The sequence below is a fragment of the Salarias fasciatus genome, chromosome 22, assembly GCF_902148845.1.
Source record: "Salarias fasciatus chromosome 22, fSalaFa1.1, whole genome shotgun sequence".
Classification (NCBI taxonomy): domain Eukaryota; kingdom Metazoa; phylum Chordata; class Actinopteri; order Blenniiformes; family Blenniidae; genus Salarias; species Salarias fasciatus.
In genome coordinates, this window is record NC_043765.1 from 8,053,831 (window position 1) to 8,077,693 (window position 23,863).

General features: G+C 45.0%; 1 protein-coding gene across 1 annotated transcript in view; it reads left to right on the forward strand.

The window, feature by feature from the left end:
• pkhd1l1.1 (PKHD1 like 1, tandem duplicate 1) overlaps nt 1-23,863 on the forward strand; it is a 42,498-nt gene that overhangs the window by 1,845 nt on the left and 16,790 nt on the right. Inside the window, exons 6-44 of the mRNA XM_030120509.1 lie at nt 4-61; nt 148-241; nt 831-884; nt 1,044-1,117; nt 1,213-1,255; nt 1,512-1,582; nt 1,669-1,779; nt 2,388-2,480; nt 7,254-7,519; nt 7,702-7,790; nt 7,872-8,031; nt 8,183-8,318; nt 8,434-8,577; nt 9,004-9,155; nt 9,736-9,846; nt 9,970-10,125; nt 10,239-10,363; nt 10,498-10,661; nt 10,827-10,996; nt 12,276-12,408; nt 13,062-13,216; nt 13,378-13,500; nt 13,897-14,002; nt 14,268-14,375; nt 14,472-14,636; nt 14,766-14,887; nt 15,491-15,623; nt 16,395-16,587; nt 17,472-17,611; nt 17,761-17,865; nt 18,092-18,274; nt 18,599-18,772; nt 19,021-19,226; nt 19,314-20,286; nt 20,388-20,636; nt 20,808-20,957; nt 22,062-22,236; nt 23,257-23,413; nt 23,532-23,688. Of these exons, the coding sequence (XP_029976369.1) occupies nt 4-61; nt 148-241; nt 831-884; nt 1,044-1,117; nt 1,213-1,255; nt 1,512-1,582; nt 1,669-1,779; nt 2,388-2,480; nt 7,254-7,519; nt 7,702-7,790; nt 7,872-8,031; nt 8,183-8,318; nt 8,434-8,577; nt 9,004-9,155; nt 9,736-9,846; nt 9,970-10,125; nt 10,239-10,363; nt 10,498-10,661; nt 10,827-10,996; nt 12,276-12,408; nt 13,062-13,216; nt 13,378-13,500; nt 13,897-14,002; nt 14,268-14,375; nt 14,472-14,636; nt 14,766-14,887; nt 15,491-15,623; nt 16,395-16,587; nt 17,472-17,611; nt 17,761-17,865; nt 18,092-18,274; nt 18,599-18,772; nt 19,021-19,226; nt 19,314-20,286; nt 20,388-20,636; nt 20,808-20,957; nt 22,062-22,236; nt 23,257-23,413; nt 23,532-23,688 (6,178 nt within the window). The remainder of the gene's footprint in view (nt 1-3; nt 62-147; nt 242-830; nt 885-1,043; nt 1,118-1,212; nt 1,256-1,511; nt 1,583-1,668; nt 1,780-2,387; nt 2,481-7,253; nt 7,520-7,701; nt 7,791-7,871; nt 8,032-8,182; nt 8,319-8,433; nt 8,578-9,003; nt 9,156-9,735; nt 9,847-9,969; nt 10,126-10,238; nt 10,364-10,497; nt 10,662-10,826; nt 10,997-12,275; nt 12,409-13,061; nt 13,217-13,377; nt 13,501-13,896; nt 14,003-14,267; nt 14,376-14,471; nt 14,637-14,765; nt 14,888-15,490; nt 15,624-16,394; nt 16,588-17,471; nt 17,612-17,760; nt 17,866-18,091; nt 18,275-18,598; nt 18,773-19,020; nt 19,227-19,313; nt 20,287-20,387; nt 20,637-20,807; nt 20,958-22,061; nt 22,237-23,256; nt 23,414-23,531; nt 23,689-23,863) is intronic.

Genomic DNA, 23,863 nt, shown 5'->3' on the forward strand with positions numbered 1-23,863 from the left:
CAGACGGTGTGGTATCGCACACCCACTATAGACAGTGTGAGTCCGGTCACCGGTCCCCCAGGTACAGGCTCTGCAGCACGCTGTCATATTTTTCTGAATCCTTTTATAATTTTTGTACTAAGTGCCGTTTTTGAAAAAACGCCTCAGGCACGATCGTGACGCTGCGAGGACGAATCTACACTGATGTGTACGGAAGCAACACGGCCAAGAGCTCGAATGGCCTCAACGTTAGATTCCTCAGGTGTGAAATTCAAACACTTTTTCCTTACAGTTTATATTTCTTCAAGCTTTAAAATATTCTTGAATTGCAAAAAGAAAAGTTTAAAAAAATATTGAGAAGAAGCTACTAAAACATACATCGGTTGAATGTTTGTGTTTCCCAGATAAGGCTCATGAAATTTATGTGCAATTTAACTAATGATAATTATAAAAATGATATTTGAGGCATTAAAATTCTTCCAACTTTCTTCATAAATTCACACACAGCACAGTGCAGTCACTGCAAATCACAAATCATTTAGTCATTAGTTACATCTTCAAAAAGTAGTAATGGTATTTTCCTAGAGACTGCAAAATAAACAGTGACTGAGGACTTTAGAAAGAAACTAGTATTAAAATAGTAACAGGTAATGTCGATCATACTAATGCTTATGTATTTTCGTAGTGTGAAGGGTGGAGAGAGACAGCAGCTCTGCAGCGCTGTAATTAATGAAACATCTCACTTACCCATAACTCAGAGTTATTGAGCATTACATACAGTGAAACATTAGTTGGGCGCACTATCTAAACAATCTACAGAAACTAGTGAATAATTCTAAACCTGATTGCAGATCCTACATGGGAGGGATGCCGTGTGACCTGCTCAAAAAAGACTCCGACGAACTGTAAGTCCTTTGTTTCTGCATTATGAATGTAAACCACGCTGCGCGTTTCACCAACGTTTCATATAAAATTATTCCACATTGTGAAATGAAACCAGAAAAAAACCAGGTGAGCTGATGTTCTGCATTGTAGTGAAAATATATTTAACTGTATTTGTAAAGGTATGGGCTGAAACTGGATCATGAGAGTTCTCACCATGGATCCATGAGCTGCAAAATGACAGGAACTTATGTTGGTAAGATAATTTTTTTTTCCCCCTCACATTTTGATTACAGCAGCTTGTTAAACTGCTCAAAATGTCTTTTAACAGTTTTAATTTCATTCCTTCAGGCCATCACAATTGGAGCTACATCCTTGATAATGACTTTGGAAGGTAAAATGCTTCCGGAACATTGATCTCCTGACTGTTATGTGTTCTTCATTGTTGTATTTATTATGTTGTAAAATTATGTTTTTGGGAGAAATGAAAGTATGAATTTGAAATTTGCTTCAGCGCTGTACACCTAATGTACATAAACCAGTCAGTCCTGCTGAGTTAATTTAATTTCAGCGATCATTTGCAAACTTGTCAAAAGTCGTTGATACAGTATGAGGAGTTATTAAACACACTGATGATGTTGCTCCTTCAGGAGTTTGCCACAGAAGAAATTGTTTTGGGTTTCATCAAATGGAAAACTTAACATGTTCCAGACGTATGCAGGTACCTGACACGCCAAATACTTCTTCATCTAAATGTTTCCCTCCTGGATTTCGTGCCTGATGAAACGTTTCCGTCTGCCCCCTCAGAGGTGACGGGGGTGTCTCCTTCGGTGGGAAGCGTCATGGGCGGGACGCTGCTGACCGTCCACGGGCGCTTCTTCGACGAGACCGATCGCCCAGCGCGCGTGCTCGTCGGAGGTAATTATCAGCCGGAGAGGCTTCGCTGTGTTGACCCTCCACACCGGCTTATACCTCCATGACAACTTTCAATGCCGCCTCCTCAAAACAAACCTCGGCTCATTGTTGAGGCGTCAAGTCGCGGCTCGGTCATAATCCATGTCAGCAGCGCAGAGTGCGTGCATACTTGAAAACAAAAGAAGATTTTCTCAGAGTTATCCCTCTCCAGACAAAGCGATCTTCCAGACGATTGAAGAGACAGCAGACCGCGTTCAAACTGTTCAGCTCTCTGAATCATGAGTCATGGAAAGCATTGTTAACTCTGAGATAACGTCCACGTCTGAAACTCAAGAAGGTTGCTGGGGTTTGGTTTCAGCTGAATGTTGGCTTCTGGACAATGTAATGAAATCACTGTCAGATGAAACAGGAAATTAAAAAATGCAACATTAATCAGAAGTAGGTGATGAATTTAAACATCAACTGAAGACTCACTGTTGTTTTAACCATATTACTTAAAAAAAATTACATACTTTACACCATCATATTCAATAACCCAACCAGATGAAACTTGCAGCTGATGCTTTCAACCTGATCAGTGTATTCTCCACTCGCTGACTGTCTCTCTTCAGGCCAGCCTTGTAAAATCCACAGCGTGGCTCCAGACAGAATTACGTGCGAGACGTCCGAGCGGCGGATGGACCGCAACATGACGATCCATCCAGGTGAGAACAAGTTGTCTTAGGCTGAAAACAGAGGTTGTCATCATCCATCACGGGGCTTTGCTTTGTACTGAGTCATTATCTGATGGCTGCACGGAACACATCACTTCACAACCTGAACACTGGAAAAATTCAAAGTATCCGTCAGTCTACCTTTGAGCAAAGCAGCAGTTTTGAAGACGATTGCATGCCGATGCTTGTCACAGTCCATTTGACGTTTTCTGCTCTGCTTGTGGATAATCTCTGACGAGACCGTGACCAAGCTTTTAGTCAGGCGTCGTACAAAAATATTTGAGTGAAAAAACAAGAGTGTTCACTCTCTCTTCTGCTCCATTGAAATTAGATCAAACAAAGTGTGACGACTCAGTTCAGTCAAGGAAGCAACTTAAGACTGAATGTACCTGATGAAATCAAAAGAAATCTCATGAAGTCAGGCTTCTTCTCCCAGAACTCGGTTCAGTGAAAAGGAAAAGGCAGAACAGCTGGAACAGCTGGATTTCATGTAAAATTATAGTGAACAAAAACAGTGACATTTACAATGAAATATTTCAAGGTTTTTTGTTTTAGTCTTTATAATTGTACCTCTAAGGTAATAATTCTAAATCAACTTCTACTAATTCTATGAACATAAAAACTTCAAATTTCCAGTTTATGTTATGAGTTTAAAAAATAAGTGACAAAAGAAACAAATTTACAATGACATTCTGATTTATTGTGTGCTTCCGCCAGTCAGTGTGGTTTTTTCAAATGCATCTGCTTTTTCTATATGAACATTAAATCAAGGAATAACTACCAAAGAACAACAAAATGAAGTTGAAAGAGCTAAATATGAATTCTTGTGGTTTTTCCTTAAAGTACTTTGATTCAGCTAATTGTTACACACACTACAACTTGTGCCAAAATGAGTTTCATTGTTCATTACAAAACTGTTTTTTTTTTCTTCTAGTTTTGTTTGTAGCTCAGAATAGCAAAAATTGCTCTTTTGATCAAGGTTGATTTTTTTTTTTCTTGAATAATTTCTTGCATATGGTTTTATTTTATCCAGGTTACATTACTGTGTCCAAAATACAAGCGATTTCAGTGTTAATGTGACCTCCTGGCACAATGAAGATCAAATTATTATAATGTATTTTCTTAATGTCAGTAATTTGTCAAACATCATGAGTAAATTGCTTTCTGATAATTTAGAACTGCCACCTTAACGTGGTGGGGGAGTTTGAGAGCCCGCATGATCCCAGGAGCTATGTTGCCGGGGGGCTTTATGCCCCCTAGTAGGGTCTCCCATGGCAAACAGGTCCTGGGTGACGGGCCAGACTGAGAGCAGTTCAAAACCCCCTATGAGAAGAAAAAGAACAAAGGTCGTTACGTCGCCCGGTATGGCGCAGCCGGGGCCCCACCCTGGAGCCAGGCCTGGGGTTGGGGCTCGTAAGCGAGCGCCTGGTGGCCGGGTCTTTGCCCACGGGGCCCGGCCGGGCTCAGCCCGAAGGGACGACGTGGGCCTGACCTCCGGTGGGCTCACCACCCACCGAGGGAACCGTAGGGGCCGGGTGCAGTGTGGATTGGGTGGCAGCCGACGGCAGGGTGCCCGGCGACCCGATCCCCGGACACAGAGACTGGCTCTAGGGACATGGAATGTCACCTCGTTGGCGGGGAAGGAGCGCGAGCTTGTGAGGGAGGTTGAGAGGTACCGGCTAGATATAGTCGGGCTCACCTCCACACATAGCCTGGGCTCTGGAACCCAACCTCTCGAGAAGGGCTGGACTCTCCACTTCTCTGGCGTTGCCCGCAGTGAGAGGCGGCGGGCTGGTGTGGGTTTGCTTGTAGCCCCACAGCTCAGCCGCCATGTGTTGGAGTTCACCCCAGTGAACGAGAGGGTTGCATCCCTGCGCCTTCGGTTCGGGGATAGGTGCCTCACTGTTGTCTCGGCTTACGGGCCGAACAGCAGTGCAGAGTACCCGGCCTTCTTGGAGTCCCTGGGAGGGGTGCTGGACAGTGCTCCGACTGGGGACGCCATTGTTCTACTGGGGGACTTCAACGCCCACGTGGGCAGCGACAGTGAGACCTGGAAGGGGGTGATTGGATCGCACGGCCTCCCCGATCTGAACCCGAGTGGTGTTCTGTTATTGGACTTCTGTGCTAGTCACAGTTTGTCCATAACGAACACCATGTTCGAGCACAGGGGTGTCCATAAGTGCACTTGGCACCAGGACACCCTAGGTCGGAGGTCGATGATCGACTTTGTTGTCGTGTCATCTGACCTCCGGCCGCGTGTTTTGGACACTCGGGTGAAGAGAGGGGCAGAGCTGTCGACCGATCACCACCTGGTGGTGAGTTGGATTCGCTGGCGGAGGAGGAAACCGGACAGACTTGGCAGACCCAAACGTGTTGTGAGGGTCTGCTGGGAACGTCTGGCGGAACCCTCTGTCAGCATGGCTTTCAACTCCCACCTCCGGGAGAGCTTCTCTCATGTCCCGAGGGAGGCTGGGGACATTGAGTCCGAGTGGACCATGTTCTCCACCTCCATTGTCGAAGCAGCTGCTCGGAGCTGTGGTCGTAAGGTCTCCGGTGCCTGTCGTGGCGGCAACCCCCGAACCCGGTGGTGGACACCGGAAGTAAGGGCTGCCGTCAAGCTGAAGAAGGAGTCCTATCGAGCCTTGCTGGCTCATGGGACTCCCGAAGCAGCTGACGGGTACCGGCAGGCCAAGCGAACTGCAGCCCGAGCAGTTGTGGAGGCAAAAACTCGGGTCTGGGAGGAGTTCGGGGAGGCCATGGAGGAGGACTATCGGTCGGCCTCGAAGAAATTCTGGCAAACCGTCCGGCGCCTCAGGAGGGGAAAGCAGGTCTCCGCCAACACTGTTTACAGTGGAGGTGGGGAGCTGCTGACCTCAACTGGGGATATTGTTGGACGGTGGAAGGAATACTTCGAGGACCTCCTCAATCCCGTCGCCACGTCTTCCGTGGAGGAAGCAGAGGCTGAGGTCTCAGAGGTGGACTCGTCCATCACCCAAGCTGAAGTCACTGAGGTGGTTGGCAAGCTCCTCGGTGGCAAGGCACCGGGGGTGGACGAGATTCGGCCTGAGTACCTTAAGTCTCTGGATGTGCAGGGACTGTCTTGGTTGACACGTCTCTGCAACATCGCGTGGCTGTCGGGGACGGTGCCTCTGGATTGGCAGACCGGGGTGGTGGTCCCCCTGTTTAAAAAGGGGGACCGGAGGGTGTGCTCCAACTATAGGGGGATTACACTCCTCAGCCTCCCCGGGAAAGTCTATTCCAGGTTACTGGAGAGGAGGATCCGACCGATAGTCGAACCTCGGATCCAGGAGGAACAATGCGGTTTTCGTCCTGGCCGTGGAACAGTGGACCAGCTCTATACCCTCCATAGGGTGCTCGAGGGTTCGTGGGAGTTTGCCCAACCAGTCCACATGTGTTTTGTGGATTTGGAGAAGGCATTCGACCGTGTCCCTCGTGGTGTCTTGTGGGGGGTGCTCCGGGAATACGGAGTCCGGGGCCCCTTGTTAAGGGCCGTCCGGTCTTTGTATGACCGGAGTAGGAGTCTGGTCCGCATTGCCGGCAGTAAGTCGGACCTGTTCCCGGTGCATGTTGGACTCCGGCAGGGCTGCCCTTTGTCACCGGTTCTGTTCATAATCTTCATGGACAGAATTTCTAGGTGCAGCCAGGGGCCGGAGGGGTTCCGGTTCGGGAACCACAGGATTTCATCTCTGCTTTTTGCAGATGATGTTGTCCTGTTGGCTTCATCGAACCCGGACCTACAGCATGCACTGGGGCGGTTCGCAGCCGAGTGTGAAGCGGCAGGGATGAGGATTAGCACCTCTAAATCCGAGGCCATGGTCCTCGACCGGAGGAAGGTGGCTTGCCCCCTCCAGGTTGGTGGAGAGACCCTAGCCCAAGTGGAGGAGTTCAAGTATCTTGGGGTCTTGTTCACGAGTGGGGGACGGATGGAGCGTGAGATTGACAGGCGGATCGGTGCAGCGGCTGCCGCGATGCGGTCGTTGTATCGGTCCGTCGTGGTGAAGAAGGAGCTGAGCCGAAAGGCGAAGCTCTCGATTTACCGGTCAATCTACGTTCCCACCCTCACCTATGGTCATGAGCTTTGGGTCATGACCGAAAGGACAAGATCCCGGATACAAGCGGCCGAAATGAGCTTCCTCCGTAGGGTGGCTGGGCGCTCCCTTAGAGATAGGGTGAGGAGCTCAGTCACCAGGGAGGAGCTCGGAGTAGAGCCGCTACTCCTCCACATCGAGAGGAACCAGCTGAGGTGGCTCGGACATCTGTTTAGGATGCCTCCTGAACGCCTCCCTAGGGAGGTGTTCCAGGCATGTCCCACTGGGAGGAGACCCCGGGGAAGACCCAGGACACGCTGGAGAGACTATGTCTCTCGGCTGGCCTGGGAACGCCTCGGGATCCTCCCAGAGGAGCTGGAGGAAGTGTCTGGGGACAGGGAAGTCTGGGCATCCCTGCTGAGACTGCTGCCCCCGCGACCCGGCCCCGGATAAGCGGTAGAAAATGGATGGATGGATGGATGGATATTTTAACATTTTGTCAGGAAAGTAACAATATCAGGTTTCTTAAAAAGGTACGAAATAAAGTTATTAAAAATATTATTGATGACAGTGACTTACTGTAGTTTTTGTAGATTTGTGTGGCAGGACGATTGTGTTTCATCCTGTGAAAACAATCCATCAAATTTATACTTTAATTTTTAGTTTAATAATGTGATTTCCGCTCTAATTTCTGTTTCACCACTTGTACATTCAGGCGGGAGAGGCTTGAAGATGCAGGTGTGGAACGATACGGCGCCCCGTTACCTGAGTGGCATCTGGGACTACAGCGAGAACACGACCGGCTACTGGTCCGAGTGGGTCGACTCCCTGCCCCAACGCTTCGAGACCTCATTGAATCGCTTCACCTCGAAAACTTCAGGCTTCTTCGTGCCTCCCGCCAGCGGCAACTACAGGCTGTACCTGCAGTGTGACGACCGCTGTGAGCTCCACCTCAGCAACTCCAGCCGGCCAGAAGATAAGGTGAGAGGAGTTTTAACTATCGTACCAAGTTTGTGGAAGTTAAGACAATTCTGCATGATGTTTCTCATCATAGCCCTGTTATTCGCCTTTGCATCTCTTTCTCACAGCCAGTTCGACTGATTGAATACGTTTTGATACGGCCTGCATTCCTCATCCACTTTCTAAAACCTTCAATATTTCAGGTCAAAGTTGCCCACCAGCCGTATTTCGTCCCCGACTTCAACAGACTGGACTCACAGAAGACTGAAGTGTTGGCTCTCGAGGACAAACCGTGAGCGTGCAGCCTTTATAAGTACATTGTGCACAAATATACCAGGGGATAAAACTAACAGTGTATAATCTTGTTTTGTAGATATTACCTGGAGATTCTGCAGCAGGAATACGGTGTTGAAGCCACCTTCAACCTGGGCCTGTTTCGCGAGAGCAGTCCCTTCACAGAGGCCCAGACAGACGACGCCGTCAACGAAGTTCAATACATCGAGATTAAATATGACGTGTTTGATGAGGAACAGGTAAAGTATGTGGAGGAGAACCTGATGTTACCCATCCGAAAGCTTAGATGTGGATCCTGTTGATCTGTTTAATGCAGACACATTCAGAACGTCAATCTTTTTTTCTTTCTTTCTTTCTTTTTTTTTTTTTTTTACCTCAACTTGTTATCAGGAGCTTGTCTTCGACATGTGGCCCACCGGCGCTGCTGGAAAGAAGGAGGTGCAGAGGGTGACTGTTGAGAGCAGCTGCCCCAGCCATCTGTGTGGGAGCACTTTCTACAGCCTGGCCTTCGGACACGCCAAGACTGGTAATGAAGCCGGGGTTAAATAACCTCTGTCAACATAAATATACACTATTGAGGATCTGAAACATCGGAAAACAGCTTCAGATGCTTAGAAGGTACGGTCTTCTGTCTCTTTTAGGTCCCATCCCAGTCAGTGCTTCAGCAAGTGTGGTTGAAGCAGCTCTGAACAGCTTGTGGAGCATCAAGCCCGACACGGTCGCGGTCACCAAGCAGATCGACGGCAAAAAGATCCACTACACCGTCGTATTCAATTCAGACAGAGGTAGGAAAGGCTTACAGCTAGTGGCTGTTAAATACATTGTACTGATATGAACAGGTTTTCTGTCAGATTTGATGCATAAATTTCATTCTTAAATTTACACTTTTGCATATACAGCGTCATGGCAAGTCTCGAAGTTTGGTTAAATTTCATGTTAGAGGAGTTCCTGTTTAGCAGCTGTTTGGATCCATGAAGAATAAAATGCACTGGTTATATTTATGGTCGTCCACTATAACTTATTCAGAAATGTCAGTTCTCTTCATTACATCTAAATTACATTCAGTTCAGAAAGTATGCATTTTATGAAATGTTTATTTCAATCCCTTATTATTTATCTTGGTTTAAAAAACAAAACAAAAACAAAGGCAGAAAAAAAGGCTTAATGCTGGGAGGTTTAATGCTCCTGTTGCGTGTGCTCTTCTTTTGCAGGGGATTTCACACCACTTGATTATCAGGTTTTTGGTGACGTCAACATCACTGTTACTGAGGTTACAAAAGGCAGAAGCACCCTGGAGACCTTCACTCTGCTGTGGGGCGGAGTCCCGGCAGCGCCCCTCGCCTTCAACGCCACTGAGTCTGAGGTCTGAAACGAGACGCGCTCCAGCACTGATCTCCGCTTCCTCTCAAATGTTACTCAGTTGTCGTTGGATCGTGTTTCAAGAACTGAATTTCACAGGATTTGAATCTCATAATCTCCCAGAAATGAAGAGAACCCTTTTTGTTGAAACTTTTCAACATGAGTTTTAAATATTAGTTTATTAGTTTATTTTAATTTAACTCTTGTGCTTCGGTGTCATTTTGTTCATTTCATATTTGCATGGAGATTTAAAATGCTTTCCATTGCTTTTCTTGATAATACTTTATCTTTTACATTTTTTCTTTGTCAAGATTTGACTCTTGAATTCTGTCATCCCTCGCTTTGTAATTTTATCACCTCGTCTCATCTTCTTGTCATCTTTCATGTTCTCACATGCATGAATGCTAATCTATAAAGACTGAATGTCTTTAATGATAAGATGACTCCGAATAATAATCCGAAGCCGAGTCAGTCAGGTATGAGGATTGCATGCTAACGTCTGGTCTGTGTGTGTGTGTGTGTGTGTGTGTGTGTGTGTGTGTGTGTGTGTGTGTGTGTGTGTGTGTGTGTGTGTGTGTGAACAGGTGCTGTCAGCTCTGGAGGACTTGATGAAGCCCGAGTGTCCGGCTGAGATCCTGACGACTGAAGGAGTCAATGTGAAATACTTCAACGACTTTGAAGCTGATAACCCCAAGGTCAGCTGCTGCTAAAAACAACTTCATTCATAATCCTGATCTTTATGACGTTCGTATTCGGTTGTCAAGTTCTCTCCTGTTGCTGTGTGGTTATTTTGTTTTATGATTTCTTGCTCTGTCCAGGTTTGGACTCCGGAAAATAATCCTGGCACTCCTGTGAAATACTCCAGTTTCTGTGGCTCCTGGTCGATGAAGAACGCTAAATCTATTTTCAGTGAAGTCCACACCAAAGAGAACGGAGATGCCTACGGGCCAGTTTCACTGGACGAACACCCGATGGTAAACCAGCCACTTCACACAGTACATCAATATTTAAAAAAAAAAAACAGTGGCTGGAAAACACCATCTGTAGTTCAGTCGAATACTTTATTTACTTCCTTATTCCCTTCCAGCTTTGCTTTGCGTACAGCGGAAACATGAAGGATGAAGTCCAAGTGAAGTTCAAGTTTCGCAACAGTGAAGGCAAAGAAAAACAAGAGGTTGCAAAAATAAGCACCGTCTTCATGAAAGGACCCAAGTCAGTAACATTAAATTAAATTAAATTAAATTAAATTAAATTAAATTAAATTAAATTAAATTAAATTAATAATTGTATGTGCAAAAGCCCCAATAGCATGTCTTCAGTATGTAAATGTGTTTACCTCTTTTCAGTTGGAGCTACAAATGCATGAACCTGCTGAGCTCTCTGCAGACCGAGTACGTTGGCAGTCAGTACAAAGCGAGGGAGATTTCCCTCCCCAGAGACGCTTCTGGTGAAGATTTCTATGTAGACGCTGTTCACATCGGAAAGAGAGCCACCACATTTGATGAAAACGGTATGTACTTGATTTTATTCTTTTTTTTTTTTTTCCCTAATATTAAATTGTTGAATATCTTTCAGTTTGACATTGATTTATAATACAGGCCTGCTGTTTTCTCACTGATATTAAAAGTTTATACTGTTATAATTATTTTTATTTGTGTCTCGACATTTCTCACAGATGTTATCCGTAAGAGGAGGCATCCTCCTTTTGAGAGCGCCGGCTGGAACATCGACATGTTCACCGTTACCAAAGACCTTTCACACGATTCTCAGATCAGCTACAAGATCAAAGCTACACCTCACGAGTGTGCGTTTGGCTTTCCGCTTCTGGATGTTGGCTTTAGTGAGGTAACTCTTTCATTTTACCGTATATTAAAGATCAGGACCACAGACGCTCAGGAAAGCAGACATCTCTGCAAATTCATATTTGGCTAAACAGGAAGTGTCTCGCAGAAGGTTGATAGTTGATCAGATTTCATCCACAACAGTTTCATAGACTCTCGGGATTTTCCTCTCTAAATGTGCTTCAATTGTTTCCAGTCTGTAGATAAGATAAAAAAGTGCATTCACATTCTTCCCATGACAATTGGAGCTTTTTACAGCAAATTTACAGATCCTCACTTTACCTGATCAGTGCTTTGGGAAATAATATGAGAATTATTATCCAGAAGGTCTTTTCTTTAATATGTTGTGTAAACTCCTTTTTTCCTATTATCAGTGTTGTGGAAAAACACTTTGTGACTCGTGTCTCAGAAAGGGGCTGTAGACACTGAGATGATTCAACTTCTGTTTCTGCATGTCTTTAAAAAAAGTAGGCCAAGATTAGGTAAATACAGCTTTATATATATAAAGCTGTAGGATTGATCACAATGGTATTTTTAAACTGCCAGGAATTATTTTGGGAGAAAAACACAGAGCCACAAGAGTGTGAATCATTAAATTTGAGGAAATGTTTAATCGCGTTGGTCTTCTGCTTTTCGAAATAAGGTGCAGTCATCAGTTTCCCCACAGATGAGTTCAGAGGTCAGACTGCTTCCAGGAACAGGAAATGAGATGTGACTCCGTGGATTGGCTAATACTCATGTTGTCAATATTTAAACCATTTTTTACACAGAAGCTACCCAAACATGTATTGAATCAAATTAAAATGAGGAGCAAGTTCATCATGTTTGACTGGTTCTGATTAGAAATGTGTTTATCCTCATTTATGATTTAGTATGAATTAATGGATCAAAGAGAAATTATTCAAAAACCTGTTTTTTTTTTTTTAATTGAATTGTATTTGAGATAAATTAAATCTGTTAAGCTTTACTGTGTGCGAATGCCACACTTATCGACAACATATGACTAAATATTAGGACTTACCAGATGGTTTTATATTAGAATTATCTAATAAGTACAACTTTGTGTCAAGCAAAGGATCCCAAGAATGAGAAATGTATTGTAAAGTCAAATATCTACAGCTTCTTTAGTTATTGTAAGGGCCACAAAATTTCATTGTTAAAATTACTTTCCTCTTCCCATGACTTGTAAAGTTGATGTACTGTCTTGACAATACAAATGTTTCAAAACAGTGTGTTTCCTGACCTAAATGAGAAAGCTTGTTTCGTCCATTGTCTGTTTAAAGAAAGTCAACAGCACCGAGGACTCGGCGGTGTTCAGACACGGAGCGTTCAGCGCCAACGTCTCTCGCCTTCGCGCCGCCACCGCCCCTCTGAATGGAACCTTCGACGTGGAGAGTTACGGAGGAAGAGCCGAAGGTAGGTCAGACAACCGTATTTGCATGGTGCCAACTTTCTCACCCGTCCTGCTCCGGTGCAACATGATCCACCTGTGGGATCACCCAGAAATGTGCCAGTGTGCCAGAGCCCTCACCGAAGAGGTGACAGCTTAGAAAGGAACATGTAAATGGTATGCAGATACTGTCTGGAGGCTCTCCAAGGCTTTGTAATCCTCACTAAGTCACTTTGAAAACTTCCTGCTTAACATGAAGAGAAAGAAAGACAGACAGGCGTTAGCAGCGATGTAAACAATGTCTGTTGAATTTCAAAAGAAAGCCAGAAGCTATTAATAGGAACTAGAAGTTCTCATGAGGTGACAATGTAACATAGATGTTGAATTACTCAATGTTGCAGACATGTTGCTGAGGGAATTTAAAGTGTTTTCAAATCGATTATTTTATTAATATGGAATATTTGAGCAATTTTTGTGAAGGGTCCTTGCACTTTTACTCATAGCTGAGTATTATTTTGCAGTGTAGGAGTAGCTGTACTCCAATATTCTGATATACTATACTATATTCTTTCCACCTCTGAGTGATGAGACATTGAAGAGTAAAGCAGAATGAAATTGTGAGAATGATGACAGAGATGAGGACAGAAGAAATCTTATGAGACCGTCATTCGTTCCTCAGGTCTGTCTGTTGACATCAACGTGGACGACCTGAAGTACGCTCTGGAGGGGATCGAAGGCATGGGCCAAGTGAAGGTGGAAAACCGGGGGAACTGCCGACGTCCCAGGTGGAGGGTGGAGTGGCTGACCAATCCTGGAAACCAGCCTCTCTTGAAGGTCTGAACCGTCCCCTCATTAAAAAATAACATTTGTTGCAGTCAAAACAAAAACTTGATCATCTATGACATGTTGTCTATGAAATATTGGGATGAGGGATGTTGAAGATGGAGCTGCCTTGCTGGAGGAAATCTGAATTCTGTGACTTTTCTTCATTGCAGTTCAATTACTCGTCAGTTGTCGGTGGAAACGTTGAAGTTTTCGCTCGTGAGACAACTAAAGGCGGGCTGCTGATTCGAGCACTGACGGGGGATTTCTTCCGTGTCTGGGAAAACACACCACAGGTACGACTTGTTCTGAACAGGCCTCCAGCCCGGCAGTGTAAGGTTTCACCAGTATCCTCCTGTGATTGTTACCTGCAGCCTCTGTCGCTCAATTACTGTGTTTGCCAACTGTTGATCCTGTTCAGCAAGGTCTATTTCTGTTTGTTTTTGTACCTTTGTTTTGTTTGGATATTTGTTGCCTGCAGCTAGGATTTAATTCTTTGCATGCGACTGAATACTTTCTTTAAAAAGCAGAGACAAAGAGATGTCTTCTGTTGTCATGACAGGTATAGGATTAAGAACTTGGTAATGATCAATACAGCCCAGTATTAATCACACACACAAAACCAATGTGTGTGTCAATTTAATGTTACAAAACATTTTTGAATACGGTGACTGTTGTAATCTTGTCCCCAGGTGGAGGTTCAGATCAACGGGATTCCCTCAAAGTGTTCTGGTAACTGCAGCTTTGAGTGGTCTGAAGAGAAAACTCCCGTTGTGACTGGAATCAGCCCGTCTCAAGGTGTGCTTCAATGTTTAAAGACATATTATGACACGAAACACAACAATTTGTCCAATTCGGGTGCAATAAGACACGATGTGTGAGTGTGGTTAACAGTATAAAGTGTTTTGGGGTGCCGCTCAAGAGGTGAGAAAATGCTAGATAAGTAAAACCGATTTACCTTATCAATGATTCAGTACAAGCTAATGGCCAAGTAAGACACGACAGCATGACACAACACAGACCAAAATGATCCAGTTTGATAAAGTACAGTGTAAATCTACAGGATCTAACGGTCTGGGAACTCTTCTGACGATCACTGGCACCGGCTTCAGTAATGAAAACGCCTCCATCATGGTGGGAAATTCCAGTTGCCAAGTTCAAGAGATTACAGGTGCGTTATTTCAGCTTGAAGATGCGAGCGCTCTCTTCTTGAGTATTTTTTTAGTAAGGTATTTTTTTTACCAGATTTTGTGGAACTATATTTCAGAAACCTCTCAAGTGTGCAGACTGGGCAGCGCTAGCGCTGGGGCCCACCCTGTGTGGGTTAACTTCCCCTCTCTGGGTAACGCGCGCTATGCAGACGACAACATCCTCTACTTCACCTACCAGCTCATCGTTTCCTCCTTCGCTCCTCTGTCGGGGAGCATCGCAGGTAGGAAGTTACCCGAGAATGCAGCTTTAAATGACACAGTCACGTCAAACCACAGCAAGACCACATTTACAATGACATTTGAAGGAAATTAGTATCCTAACGGTCATGTTTGTGTCATTTTCCTCCCAGGAGGCACCCTGCTGACAGTGAAGGGCTTCGGATTTAGCCGGAACACCACAGTGACTGTGGGCAGTCGGGATTGTGCAGTGGTTCATGCCAGTGACACTGAGCTGAAATGTAGAACACCAGCTGTAAGTGTACAAAATACACACTAACTTTAAAAAAAAAAAAAAAAAAAAAAAAAAAGTTGTATCCAGGAATCATTTCAACCACGATTTCCTTTCCTGCTTCTTCTATGGTGCTTTATCCAACTTGGGCTCGAAGGGAGGCTGGAGTTAATCCCAGCTGACTATGCTGAAGGCAGCGAACACCCTGTAACAACAATGTAATCACTTTCCAATAGTTTGATAAAATATTTGACTCCTTATTGTGATAGCGTTTTGCCAATAATCCAACAAGTTGTATTATTGAAGTAGCATTAAAAAATCCTTTCAAATTGTAATAACTGCACACTGAAAAATGATTTTATCGGTGTACAGCGATGAAGTGGTTACCAGTATCACTTCATATGTTCAACACTTGTGAATAACTAGGGTTTTTTTTTTCTCCTCTGGCCACTCAGTCTTCCTCCCAAAGTCAGTAGACAAGTTTAAGTTCATTGGTGAGTGTCAAACAGAGGAGTGCGACTGTCTGCCTTCAACTCAGCTCTCATGTTCTCCAGCACTGTGACCCTCATCTGAATTTCTTTCGGTTGCCTGTATTCTGACATATTGACTCGTTTTGGGTTGTTTCAGGGAGCTGCAGGGTCACAGAGCGTCACCGTCACGATGGGAACCATGAGTCAAACAGCCAGCAGCTCCTTCACCTACGATGCTGCGCTCACAGCGCAGATCTCAAGCATCAGTCCCCGGAGTACCGTCGTGTTCGGTGAGCTTCATTGGATTTGCTATTCCTTGAAGTGGCGCCAGTTTAAATCGTGTCTTTGCATGTTATTACCGGTCCATGAGGTGAGATCACTGTGCTACCTGAGGGCGAGGATTATCCTCTTTGACTAATTTGAATGAAGAGTCAAGTCTAATGAGGAGGGTGGACCTTTTTGTTAAAAGGTTAACAGCAATCCTATCAGCCCACTGGCTGCAAGCAAACATAATGCAGTTTTTCTTTTGTGCAGTGAAATAATGGGATTACAAGCTTAAAACGTTTCCTGCTATTTACCCTTTCACAAAACAAACACATTAAGAGAAAGTGATTTAGGTCAAACAAACAATGCTTCAGGTTACTTAAAGACAAACAGTACTTCAGTTGTATTTCTGTCTATTCATAGTTACATATCACCTGATATTTCTGCCTGACAGTTGAGGACCGTAATGTTGATGCATAATTTGTCTGTAAAGTCGATCTTATCTGTCATGCGGGCCTCAGCTGTCACCAGTCGCTTTGAGCAGTGTGTGGAAACCTTTTGTTGTTGTCTCGGTGTCGTGTGTTACATGTTCACTCTGTCGTCAACCTCCACAATCTGACCCATCTTCCTACGTAATTCTGAAGAACAACGCAACGGCGTCCACACAACAAGAGGCCCTGTTAACCTTCCGGGCAGCCGTCCTCATACTTTTAAAGCAGAGAGAAAAAAATCATTTGACAAGTGCTAATTATCTCGGCACCTGATTGACAGAGGCTACCGGCACTGCTTTTGTTTAGGAACCCGAGTTCTCACCATCCAGGGCTCCAACCTCGGCACACAAGACAACGACAGCATGGTGCTCGTGGGCGGGAAGGAGTGTGCGTCTGTGCAGTGGACGGCGACAAGCATCACCTGTCGTCTTCCCGATCTGCCGCCGGGCCTGCACGAGGTGAACGTGCAGGTCGGCAACAGCGGCTACCCACAGACCAGGTAATGGAAAACATCTGGAGGTCAGGGTTCATGCCTTTTCCAACAGCGCTTTTTTTTTTTTTTTTTTTGTATATTTTCAAACAAAGTCAACATAAAAATAAACAGAAGATCAAAATTGTAATTATTTTGTAAAAAATTTCAATGTTTACAATTAGAGTTGTGTGATGGAGACAAATTAAAATGATCAAATGAACACTGATGCAAAATCATAAAAATGGTCCATGAAGTATGCAGGAAGCCGTTATGCAACATGTTTGGAAAGCTTGGAAATTGTTCTTCTGTTTTTTTCCTGTTTTTTATGTTAAAAATTGCTTCTGAACCTGACAGTGCAACACATCCGGAAGCAGTATCTTCAGCGTGACTATGAGAATGATTTTTCGTGCCATCGAGGACGTATTACTGCAGCTTTCTTTTCCACTTGTCTCAGCTCATTATTTCTGGACACAGTTTTCCAAAATGCCTCTGTATCTATTTAAAGTCTTTTAGCCGCACTTCTTCTTGCTCCTTGTGTTGCACTAATCCACACTGTTATGTTTTGTTATGTTTTGTGATTCTAAAGCTTAGTATTTGTCCTATTCAGTAGGGAAAGGGTGAGAAAGATCCAACTTAAACAATCAAACGTGTGTTTTATTCAAAATGCTTAAAAATAAATCCACTGCAACAATAAAATAATAACAAAAAACATCATTTAGCATAGTTTGAAAGACTTTTAAAGTTAACTGAGTGACTTTTATTTAGGTTTAAAAGGTGTCATCTGTCTTGTTTTCTCTTTTTGCAGTTATATATGTAACAGATCAAACTACTGCAAATTCCATTCATTTCAATGTAAACAGCAGCAATTTGACTTTAGTCTGACGCGTCCTCTGTTTGTTGTTTTACTGCAGTGGAGTGAATACGAGCGTCGAATACGTCCTGGAAGTCCACAGCGTCTCCCCTCTGTTCGGCTCTTTAATGGGGGGAACCAAGCTGACCATTTCTGGCTCCGGCTTCAGCAACAACACGTCTGACAACAAAGTGACTGTCGGTAAGAAAACATGCAGCCCGAAGACTCCCACCCTATCAGTCACCACAGCGGTCCTCTGTGCTTCAGGTGACGGAACAGTGCAGGACAGTGGGACTGCAGAGCGGCTGAATCGGGTTTCTAACGTGGTTTCTGTCTCTGTGGTGCGACAGGAGCCGTCCAGTGTGACGTGACCGACGCCTCGGAGGACGAACTGCACTGTGTTGTTCAGTCGGAGGATAAAACCCACACTGTCACTAACCAGGGGTCTGACTACGGTAGGTTTACATTTCCAAACCCTTTGTGCAGATGTCAAACTTAATCTGAGTAGTTTTCTAAAAAGAGAAGGATTAACTTTCGGAAACTGCTGCAGGCGAGGATGCTGTAACCTGCAGCTTAACTGTTACTGCACCTAAAAATCATTTCAAGAAGAAAGTATTCCTCTCAGTATTTTAATAACATGCAGTTTTAATCTTAATTTCCTGTTTTTCTCTTGTGGTTCAGCCAACCGGCCGGGATTTGCATGGAGTCCTTCTTCACTCACAGTGTTTGTGGGAGACACCGTGACGTGGCGCTGGGAGGCTCCTCCGTTCAGTAACTTCAACTACAAGGTCGTCAGTGTTTCCACCCCGAGTTCTGTCGAATATAACCAAGGTCCCCTCAACAGCGGAGAGCCCAAGACCTCAGGTAGCACGCTCATTCAAATCACCGATGTGTCCTCACGTTATTTCAACATCTCAGCAACACGTCAGGATAACTAATCAGATACGAGCGAAGATGCTTTTTGTAATTGTTGTTCAGTGATTTCTGCTTTTAGCCAAAAGGTCACATCATCAGTTTGGTTACAACAATCCAGTGACAGGAGAGTTATGGTTTAAGGGTTGAAGTTTGAGAGTTAGTGAACACCGTCCAGCTGTGTCTCTGCAGTCACGCACCTGATTCGTTTCTGCCACATGAAACTCATACATGGAATGACTTGCTTTCTATCTTCGTGCCTCTTGCTGCTTTCAGGGTTTTACAGCTACCGTTTCTCTGAGCTCGGTGACTACTACTACAGCAGCGGCTACATTAGAGCAGGCGGCTCAGACAAGCTGCAGGGAGTGGTGAAGGTGACGAGACGGGAGGACAAGAGCGGAGACGTCTCTGTCGCTGTGAACGACTTCGAGGCTCACATTGCCCCAGGAGGTAAATTAAAATATGTAAAGATATTTATATGGTCACAGTGTCTTTCAATTCTTATTATATTAAGTTTGAAGACAAAAAACTGAAAATAAATGAATAAAACAGCTTCAGAAAATCATATTTCCTCAAAGTCTTTATAATGGTTCCTGATAGAAGCTGTTTAGCTAGATAAAGCATGATTATGAGCACCAGACACGCACGTGAATGCTTAGCGATGAAGTTGAATAAAGATTGTTGAATTGTTCCTGCAGGGTCTCGTCGTGTCTCCAGAGAAGCCCCGCAGTGTGTCGCGTCCCCTCAGTGTCCTCAGACCAACCAAACCTCCAGCGGCTTCTCCTACACCGCCTCCAGATGCGCCACCCCCACGGTCCGCTCCATCGCCCCCAACCAGGGCTCGTACCACCAAGTGATCCACATCGAGGGCAGCGGCTTCAGCGACGTCGCCTGTGCTAATGAGGTCCACAGAGCGGTTACCACTTAAAAAGTTCACATTTAAAAGACGGGTGCGGTTGTGACTCCCTCCGCTCCTCTTCCTCTCCTGCAGGTGACCGTGGGAGATCAGCCCTGCCAGGTGATCAACAGCTCCCAGTCTGAGATCAACTGCCAGCTCAGCCCCGACTCGGCGCTGCCGGTCGGCCTCGCTCACCCCGTGGCCGTGCGGGTGAACAACCTCGGCAGCGCCGTCATCGCCGTGCAGAGCGAGTATGGCCGCCGCTTCGTGGTTCTGCCCGTGGTCGACTCGGTCTCGCCTCCCATCGGCAGCACCACCGGCCTGACGCGGCTCCTCGTCCGCGGATCGGGCTTCTCTGCCGGTCTCGTGACGGTGGCCGGCGAGCCGTGCGACGTCCAGACGGTCAACTACACCCACGTCGTCTGCGACACCGCGGCCTCTCGGCCGCACACCGGGGACGTCATCTTCACGGCGGGCGGGATCCGGAGCTCCTGCCACTCAAACTGCTCCTTCGTGTACTCCTCCTCCGTCATTCCCACAGTCGCCAGCATCTCCCCCAACAGCATCGATGGAATGACCCCCGTGACCATCTCCGGCTCCGGGTTTGGAAGCCAGGTGGAGGACGTGGCTGTTTTTGCTGGAACCACAGAGTTAGAAGTGACTGCGGTGAGCGACAGTGAAATCGAAGCGACGGTCAGCGCCCTGCCTGCAGGAGACCATCCAGTCACAGTGATCATCAGAAGCAGAGGCCTGGCGTCTGGCGACACAACCCTGACCAGCGTGGCTCGGGCCACCCTCAGCCCCGATGTGGGCAGCCTGGCGGGGGGAACGCCGCTGGTTTTCACCGGAAACGGCTTCGCGGCGGGAAACACGAGCGTCACAGTGGGAGGGAAAACCTGCGAGATTCAGGAGGTGACGGCGAGCCTCCTCCGCTGCCTGACGCCTCCAAACAGCGAGGGGCTGGTGACCGCCAGCGTCAGGGTTTTCTCTGTGGAGTATTCTCCTTTCAACTTCACCTACTCTGTGGACCAAACCCCCGTCGTCAGCTCGGTCAGCCCTGCCACCGGTACGATTCTGATACCCAGGTTTTATGTCTGTAGAATTCATTCATTGTGTGCTTTTCCTGTATTTCAGCTTTCCTTCTTCTCCTCTGTTCTCCTCCCACAGCGCCGAGCGGCTCCGCCATCACTCTGACGGGTTCAGGGTTCGGCAGCGACCCTGACCTCGTCTCCGTCACCATCAACAGCGTCCCCTGCGACGTCTCATTCGTGTCCGACACACAGGTTCTGTGCACCGCTGGCGACAATCCCGGAGGAGCCTATCTGGTTATGCTGCACCACCAGGTCAAAGGTCAAGCTCAGTCCGATGTCATGTTCACATATGAGCTGACTCTCAGCAGCGTGCGGCCTGATGAGGGTGAGCCAGGAGGTCGAAATGTTAGATTTTGGCAGTTTTTCTGTCCTTTAAGCATGCACAGTTAATTTTTTTTTATTCTGGGTGTTGTCTCTGCAGTTTCAGGAGTCTTTCTCCATTTTCCTTACTAATGTTCATAAGTTTAATTATCATACTGCTGTGTCTGTGATCCAGGTAGTTTTGGCGGCGGCGCCCTGCTGTCCATCCACGGCTCCGGCTTTGACCCGCATCACTCGGCGGTGCACATCTGCGGCCAAGAGTGTGAAGTCGACAGAGAAATGTCGACATCGACCCGACTGTACTGCCAGTCTCCTCCAAACAACAGTAAGTGTGATTTACTCCACAATTATATCGGTACGGTCGGTGCGGCTCTGACGATCAGTCAGAAACAGAAAACAAATCAGCAGCAAGAATCATCATTTTAAGTAGTCAATGATACACCGTTTATAAAATTTAAAGAAAAGCAAATTCCTAGATTCAGCAAAAAAAATAAATAACTATCCAATTTGTAGTCTGTGTAAAATTCAGACTTTTGTTTCTAAATATTTATATATATATTTCATAATGAAATCTGATAGAAATTGAAAGAGGATGTTCAGTTGATCAAACAGGCAGTCGAAAAATATGGTGAAGAATAAGTAATAGTTAATAGTGAAAAAAGAAAAAGGTATAAGAAGGTTATTGCATGATGGGCCGTTGTTCTTCTTTGGTATGAAGTGGCAACTTCTCTCCGTTGTTAATATGCACCAATACCACTTCCTTATGGGTTGAATAGAGATACTTATATTTGGGAACTTTCCAAAACTGAATACCGATATCAATATAATTACCTTTAGAGAATCACTGTCAAAATGCTGTGTTTTCATGAGGTGACGTTCAGTTCCTGACTGTAACATCTTGTAGTTGTTTTTACTTGAATCAGGTTTTCCTCAAAAACAGCATTGTCACGTTCCAAAATATAACTATAACATTAAGTTACATTTGATCATTGTCAACGCAGCGTAAAAATCATTTTTCACCTCTGAAACAAGGTGAAACTATTTGGCAACACCTCAAAACTAAATGATAATCTGTCGTCTTTCACAAGTTACCGGATTTCAATCCCGGTTCATCAGCAGCATTCATCTATTATCGGTGACAGGCTTTCTCTTGAAAAAAGAAAAAAAAAGTGCACTTGCTGGTTTTTGACGAAGCGTTCGCGTTCGGGTTGAGCTGAACTCTAAACACTCCGATGTGGAAGCAGACAGCGAGGAATGCTGTCGGCCCTGTGGTGCTGCGCCGAGCAGACATGTCAGATTAGACAACAACCCCTGATGGACGGTGACTCATCTCGGACTGCTCGTTATCTCTCAGGACGCGCTAATTCCTCCCGTCTCTCTGCTGTGGCGTTGATCTTTGTACGGTTATTTGTGTCCCGTCTCCCGTCAGGCACCGAGGCGGAGGTGAGCTGCACCGTCGCCGTCGTCAACCTGCTGGACGCCGCCAACACATCGAATGGCTACACGTACAGATCCCAGCTGACTCCGGTGATCTCCGAGGTGTCTCCCCGCAGGGGGGGAACCGCCGGAGGCACCCGGCTCACCATCTCCGGCTCCGGTTTCAGGTGCAGAGTCTTCAGTAGACAATGGAGAGACGCTCCCAGATTATGGATCACTGCTCAAGAATGAAGCGCTCAACTTACTCACAGCAAGAACAGTTTTCACTTCAGGAAGAATTTATCAAACACTTTATTTTACACAGAATGCATTTTAACAATAATAGTTTCTTAATGCACCCCCAAAATACAAGTAGTTAATCTATTAAAGGACAATATTAACTGTATTTTACAGTATACTCTCATCTCAGCTACCATAATTATTACATCAAAATACCATATTAGGATTGTAATTATTTCTTATAACAAATTTCATAAAATGTGTAATGTAACTCAATCATCTGTTCATTCATATTTGCAAATAAAAATGAAAAAGACTACATTATGCATTACTAATGAACGATATCTTATAAAATACCTGGATTTTTTTCTGAGTGTGCAGTTATCAGTATATCTATGTTGCACATGTTATACCAGTATCTAGATTGAATTTCACTTCAAAGTGAGGGAATTTTAATTTATGAAAGAATGGTGTCATTAATTGAGATTAATGCAAAGAAATTTTGTAATTAGGTGGTTTGCACTGATTGGAATTGTATTTATTTGAAATCATATTGTGATCATCGCAGTACACAACAACAATATTGCAAATCACATGTTCACCGATATTGTGCTGCCTGTTTACAATATTTAATACCCTGATTGTCATGCATCAATTGCGTTACAGAAATACTATTAACAAGCATTTCCATGAAGGACATGAGACATAATTGCTCTTCGAAACAGAATCCGACAGTTTTAATTGGTGTGGATCTTCACTGTTAAATGACCGTAACTTGATGTTTAATGTCTGTAATGATAAAAGCTGTAAACTGTAATAATTGAATTTTATTGAACGTTAACTGCATTTCGCTACAGTGTGGTGAACACACGCCATGTTTAGTCATATAATTGTTTTTGGCAAGATATTTTTATACATATTTATAGATTTTTTTATGCTTTTTTGTTCCTATCGCTGCCTCTTCACAGCACTGATATGAATGAAGTCAACGTGACGATCGCGGGGTCGGTGTGCGACATTCAGTCCACCAACAGCACACACATCATCTGTGTGACCAACGCCCAGAACCAGTCGCAGGAAACCAAAGTTAGAGTCAGCATTGGAGACCGAGGCATCGCCGGCATGGTAAGAAATCAAGAAATCAATACGTCTTCTGTTTTCGAAGTTCCATATCTCCACTGACTGTTTTTTTTTTGTATTGACAAAACACATTTTCCCACCAAGTATTTGTCTTTTTCTTCAGGAAAATGCAGATTTCTTCTACATCGACGTGTGGTCATCCAGGTTTACGTGGGGAGGCCTCTCTCCGCCTGAGAAGGGCTCATTCGCGGTCATCACTAAAGGACAAACCATCCTGCTGGACACCAGCACCCCTGTGCTCAAAATGCTCCTCATCCAAGGTACAAAACACACTCCGTTATGTATTTTTTTCTTACTGAGACACTTTATTGCAATAAGAAATTCAGTGTTAAATATTGTATCTTTATTGTATTTTCTTCTATATTGATGTAGTGTTTGAAAAAAGGGAGGTGAAAGTAGGACTTTCTTGATTTAGGTTATCGTACCAAACCACCC